Below are 6,676 nucleotides of genomic sequence, written 5' to 3'. Positions count from 1 at the left end.
GTGCCAAGTCAGAACCTGTAAGTCCTACATCACCATCTTACTAAGCCAGTGCTAAGCTACCTTAAGTTTGTTATGGTTACAGTGTTCTGTTTAAAGAAAGTTTGACATGTCGGAAAAATAGGTTAGGGTTCATGTGTCATGACAGTGTCATGTCACTCTCCTGTAGATACCTTCAAAAGAGGGCCCAAATAAAGAATCATATGGAAGTGTATAGTGGTAAAGGCAGACATGGGTAGCAAAGTGCCAACAGACAGTCGTCATCTCCAAGACTTTGCATGAGCAAAGCAGACAGTGAGCAAAGGAAAAGAAGAAAAAAAATGCACTGCAGTGCACACATATCCCTACGATGCAACATCTCTTAAACGGCAATAAAAAGTACATGTGCACTCAAACACACACACACACACAGCAATAACCAGATAGTGTCTCTGCTCCTCAAGACAAACATTCTTGCACACACACAGACAGACATTAAACACAAACACACACGCACGCAGTGTATTGACCAGTGTTTGTCACTTGCTATATATTTAGCTGGGAGCAAGTGGGAGGCTTCAAGTTGGCGGCGCTCGGGCTTTTCTAGCTGCGAGTGTTAGGCCAGCTAGTGTTCACTCGACTTTGTCAATCCGCTGTCAACTTGTAGCTCTGAGACATATCCACTGCGACGCACAAGAGACAGACCCCCCCCCCCCCCGCGCCCCCAACCCCTGCCTGCCTGCTGCCCACCTCCCAATACACGAGCCACCAGGAAAGGCCGCAACCCCCCCCACCACACACACACACACCCCATCTCCTGACAAAAAGCTGCTTGGCTCTCCATCATTCTTCTGACAGCCGAGGGAAGACAGCTTGGCTGCATCTTTCCTCCCGCTGACAACCCACACACCAACACACACACACACACACACACACACACACACACACACACACACACAGGCCAATGAAAATATTACAGATAGCTCTGGCTGCTCACAGTTCTCACAGAGGTGATCAGATTCTGTAGCTCACTGTGCATTCACTCCATTCCAAATGTTGATGTTGAAGCTGTGCTTTATACCGTTCCCTGTCACAGAAATAGTGCACTATACAGTATATGGTGTGGGTGCCATTTTTTAGTGCTGTTTAAATTCTCTGTGGTTAATTTCATTCCCTATAATCCACTATATAATACCCACAGCTAATTTTACTGTACATACAATGTACCCTTCATTTTACTCCCACCACAATGCAATGCGACCATGTTCTCCCGGAGGAGAAGAAGAAGCAGAAGGACCCACAAAAACTGAAAAGGAAAAATGGAGCAGGCTCTGGTTTCTAAACATTGGAAATGTAACATGCAACATATATACAACCTTTAACTATTCTCCTGAGTTTGTTTTAGGAACGTAACAGAAGTATTTTTGTTTTAATTTGTTTACACTTACAAATAACCAGCGAATCAATATTGGAATTGGTCTTAAAAATCCTTTATCAGTCGGCCTCTATTCAAAACCATTAATTATGGCTGCATTCCACTTAGGAGAGGCCCTGGTATTGTGCATGCTCACTCACTGAAACACCTTTGTGGGACACTTGATGGAATTGAGCCATCGTTATCAATTTCAGCTGTGCTTTTCCTGCTATGACAAGTCAAAAATATCTGCTGTGAAAAAGGTCCATAGCTCAGTATTTGATGCACCATAAAAAAACATATGTACAAAGGTTTCATGCCACTCTAAATGTTATTGTGGGCTTGGTTTATTATTCAACTTCATTTTGTACAACATATGTATTGGGGTCCCTGCTCCGTCTCTCTTTCAGTTAAGAGGTCCTTGGATTAAAAAACATTGAAGACCGTTGCAATAGACACTAGTTTAACAGACTTGAAGAACCAGTTGGTAAGCTTCCAACCCTGTCACCCTGTGAACTTGGTTGGACCTCTGACTCTCTGACTATGTATCTAAAATCAAATCAATTTTATCTACATAGAAGTTTATTTGCAATACAGTTGATCCAAAGTGCTTAACAGAACACAACAGGAGAACAAAATCAACAAGAAGAAAACAAGCACAACTAGCTCACACTGGGTGAGCTGCTAAACAGCATAACAGACAACCTCGGCCATCATTTCCACTGGGGACAAGGGGGACATGCTTTTCAAAATCCAGTTTCAAATTATTTTGTTATTTTATTTAAGTCTCAGTGATTGGCCCCTATGTTAAGCAATGAAGACAGTTACACATCCTTTCTATATATAGTTTAGTAACCTACTATTCTTCCTGGCATAATTTCGTTATGATACACTTAATAATGTCCTGGATTCTATATCACCATAATCCATATAAATGTATGTAGAAATGCAGGAAATGGGATTGAAATCTAAATTGTTTTTCCGGTGGACCCCCAGACCCCCTGTTTTGTGCCGCCCTCCCCCTTTTCTCTGAAAATGTGTCCCTCCATCATCAGTTCAACACTGTATCAGAAACTCTCAACTTGTTGGGTCGCGTTAATCTTGGTTCAAAGTTCCACATTTTTTCATAAACTGAGATTTAAAAAATGATGGATGTGCAAAATTACATCTAAGCCTATCAACTGTGATTTATTATTATTCTTGATTAACCTGACAATTATGTTTTTGTGTTAAAAAATAACTTATGGGTCTATTAAATAAAGGCATACACAATGACTTCAATTCAATGACTACAACTTCATATGAGTGCAAAATGACCTTGTTTTGCCAAACCAGCACTCCAGAACCCAAAGACGTTATATTTTCTATCACAGAATAAACGCTCCAAATAGATTGTATGGACCCAGTGCGACACTAGATTGGCTCCGCCCTTCTATGTACATCCGCTCAATTTTAATTTTCCTTCATCAGTCGTCTGGGTTTGCGGCATATTCATGAGTTTTCTCCGGCCAATCTTTACCGGTCCAATCAGTGAACAGAGGGAGTGGCTGGAATGATGACGTTGAGCTAGTTTGAGTTGTAGTTCCGTAAAGACAGCAGAGAAAGAAGCCATTCGGTCCGTTGTGGCAACGCTGCCGAATATCCAGAAGTTAAAGCTCGAGCAAGAACATTTTTTGCTGAGTTTTGTTGGTGTCCATGATGTTGTGGCCTTCCTACCCACTGGGTCTGGGAAAAGTTTGATTTTCCAGCTTGCTCCTTTAGTGGCTAAGGAGTTAGCTAAGGCTAACGTTAGCAATGCTAAGCTAATGTCACACCCAAACGTTAGCGGTTGGTTATGGCACATCCAGAGTGGCTCCTGGCAGATCCAGTAGTTTTAAACTTCAACAGAGTACCCGCCTTCAAGGAAGTTAACACTTGTCAATGGAGAGTGGCCAAACTCTCTGGACTAATGAAATGTTCCAGAGTCTGGTAGGACCAGGCTAATGTACCAGAATCTGGTAGGACCAGGCTAATTTCCCAGAGTCTGGTAGGACCGGGCTAATGTCCCAGAGTCTGGTGGGACCGGGCTACTGGACCAGAGTCTGGTAGGACCAGGCTAATGTACCAGAGTCTGGTAGGACCAGACTAATGTACCAGAGTCTGGCAGGACCAGGCTAACGTACCAGAGTCTGGTAGGACTGGGCTAGTGCTACACTTCAAACAATGTCATGTACGAAAATTATATAAAATACCCAAAATATTAGTCTAATAAATCTCCAGCATCCCTACTAGGTTCTCCAGTCAGTGCCCTTGATCAAGGCACTGGCTCAGATCTGGAGTTGTTCCCCGGGCTCTGTGACTGGCAGCCCACTGCTCCCTTCAGGGATGGAATAAATGCAAAGAATGAATTTCACTACATGTATGTGTATGTGACAATAAAGTACCTTTACCTTAGGATGTGACACCACGTATGGTCCAGACTATGTGGCTGCACTAACTGTAAGTTTACCGGAAACCCATTTCCTTTCACAACTGGCAGAGTGGCAACCCAAAGACTCTCCCTTCCCCGTGTTTTACTGTTTGATTTGTGCATTGTAGGAACCAAAATAAGAGAGTGAGAGCATGACTGTATTATCTGTGCTTACCTGAACCAGCACAAAGAATCTCTTCTTCCATCGTTTCCACACGTTTTTGCCGATGGCCCAAAGGTACCTGTGGATAAAATATAAAAAAAATAATAATAATAATAATAAAGAAGAAGAGAAGATTCTGAACAAGGGTGTCTCAGTTAGGGCTGCAGAATATGAGAAAAATATCTAATAGTAATTTTGACTGATATTGTGATTGCTATATTATCAATGATCTAGGAGGGAATGATCATTTTTTTTGCAACAATATTCTCATTTTCATTAATAAAAAATGTAAATAAGTGTGATTTTTGCAAGGATCTGCTTCAGTGTTACTCATTCGCGCAGCTTTGATTTGTGGCAGTAAATAATACGGTGATATGATCATGCAGTCAATACAGATATCTCATAAAAATTTTAAAACATTAAAAAGAGCAGGGCTACAACCCAACCGTAAGTCTGCTCTATTACAAATAATGTATTATTTAATATTATTATTTTTATAAAATTCCCAAAACAGTGGCATTATACAATGTAAAAAACAGTGGCATTACAAGATGGAAACATAGACAAAAGATAAATAAAGTTCCTCCGCCCTTCCATATTGTATCTTCAGATTGATAAGCAGACACTTTGCGGTAAAAGTGGCTCTCCTATTGACTTTGTCCTGTCAGTGTGGCTCTCATGAAAGAAATAGTGAAGACCACTGATCTTTGTCAAGCAAAGATGTTCTCTTTAGTCTGTAGGATAGAACTTGTAGGCTGGGACATCTCTGCAGTCGCACTGTTGCTTGCTCTGGAGGAAAGAACTACAACTGTTGGGTCCTTGTAAATTCGGGAGTGTGGTCTAGACCTACTCTATCTGTGAAGTGTCTTGAGATAACTCTTGTTATGAAATGATACTATAAATAAAATTGAATTGAATTGCAGCACTACAATTCGTTTTTCGGAAAGGTTTGACATGTAAATTTGCATATTGCCCTTGTCCATATTGCGATATTAATACAATTGGGATTAAGTGTGCAGCCTTGGCCTCAGTGTGGCCTTAATGCAGCTGTTTGCTTCTGTTTTTACTGCCATGGCTGAGATCTGATGTGGGAGTCCATGCCTCTAGACTGAACACACAGAGTGGTAGTGTAGCACACTGCTGACCTCTCCTGTTAACATTGCATTACTGCAACTAGACGCATCATGTCTTTTAATGTCCTAATCAGCAACAGTGGAGTTAGGTAGTCTCCAAGGTTCAGTCACAAAAAATAAAGTCTACCTCCCAAACTGCACCGTAAAAAAACAAATGCATTGAAAAATGGGTAATGTCCTGGCAAAAAAAGAACTAGTACCTTTTACTATTTATCCTCTGTAGCTTTAACTGGCATTTTTTGTTTATCCAAACTATGTGAATAAGGAAAAACACCTCACTTCATATTAACTCTCATATTTCTACATTTACTACTTAAGTACTGTACTTGAGTACTTGTACTTTACTTGAGTCTTTCTTTTCATGCCACTTTGTACTTCTACTCCGCTACATTTCAGAGAGAAATATTTTTACTCCACTACATTCATCGGACAGCTTTAATTACTAGTTACTTTACAAACTACAAACACACTATCACGGCTTTAGAGAACGTTGGGCCCAAGTGCAGAGATAGCCAGGCAATGTAGTCAGCTTGAATATTTAATTAACGAAAATCCATACAAACAAAAGGTGGCCAGAAAACAGCAGGCAAGGTAATCCAAAAGAAAGTAGCAATGAAAAACAGAAATTTCAGGAAACAGCAACACAGATACAAAAACAGGTTGAATAACACACAGAACTTCACAACAGACAATAATGACCTGACAACAGACAAAGGAAACACGGAGTAACGAGTAAACCAGGGACAGGTGACACAACAGGTAAAACACATCAGGGTGGGGCAGAAAAATCAGACAGGAGAGAAAACACAAGACAGGAAGTAAAACTAGACTAGACAAGACAGAAAACCAGACTATAACAAAGTAAAACAGGAAACACTAACGACAGAATCACACAATCGTGACACACAGAAAACACATGTAGTTGTATTATAAATGAAACTAGCCAACAATATTACGGCCAACTGTTTGGATCCTTTACACTTTCTACAATGGGAGGCATTTACTACGTTAAGGACTTTTACTTTTAAAGGTCCCATGACATGGTGCGCTTTGGATGCTTTGATATAGACCGTTGTGGTCCCTAATTCCATATCTAATACCATATATGAAGTCTCTTTTTTATAGACTTTATTGGTCAGCCAAGACACTTGCATCAGGCTTAGCGCCGCGCCAGGGGGCACGATAGGGCCCTCAATGTTCTCTACAACAGTGAGTCCCACAATCATGTTTGTGCCACCAAAGCTGATATCAACACACATAAAGAACTCCATTTGATCTGCTCATGGTCCCACATGACAGCGGTTTGTGGTTTTTGCTTAGGCACTAGACTGCACTAGACCTTCCTCCACAGCGGTGCGGAGGAGGGTCTGGCTAGTCCACACAGCATCCTGGGATGGGAGGAAAACGTGCTCTAGTTTATTGGCGTTTCTTTAAACCAATCACAATCGTTTTGAACGCTGCCAAGTGCCGGACGGAGCCACGGTGGCTGTGCAAAATAGCCTCAAGAAGGAACTCGTTTTGGTGGAACGTGTGTACGTTCA

At 41.3% G+C, this 6,676-nt stretch overlaps 1 protein-coding gene across 1 annotated transcript in view; it reads right to left on the bottom strand.

The window, feature by feature from the left end:
* Positions 1-6,676, bottom strand: part of LOC116687408 (calcium-dependent secretion activator 1) — a 185,407-nt gene that overhangs the window by 160,401 nt on the left and 18,330 nt on the right. Inside the window, exon 6 of the mRNA XM_032512766.1 lies at positions 4,015-4,081. Within this exon, the coding sequence (XP_032368657.1) occupies positions 4,015-4,081 (67 nt within the window). The remainder of the gene's footprint in view (positions 1-4,014; positions 4,082-6,676) is intronic.

Source organism: Etheostoma spectabile, chromosome 4, assembly GCF_008692095.1.
Source record: "Etheostoma spectabile isolate EspeVRDwgs_2016 chromosome 4, UIUC_Espe_1.0, whole genome shotgun sequence".
Lineage (NCBI taxonomy): Eukaryota > Metazoa > Chordata > Actinopteri > Perciformes > Percidae > Etheostoma > Etheostoma spectabile.
The sequence above is the reverse complement of the archived record's forward strand: the minus strand, read 5'-3'. Positions and strand labels throughout refer to the sequence as shown.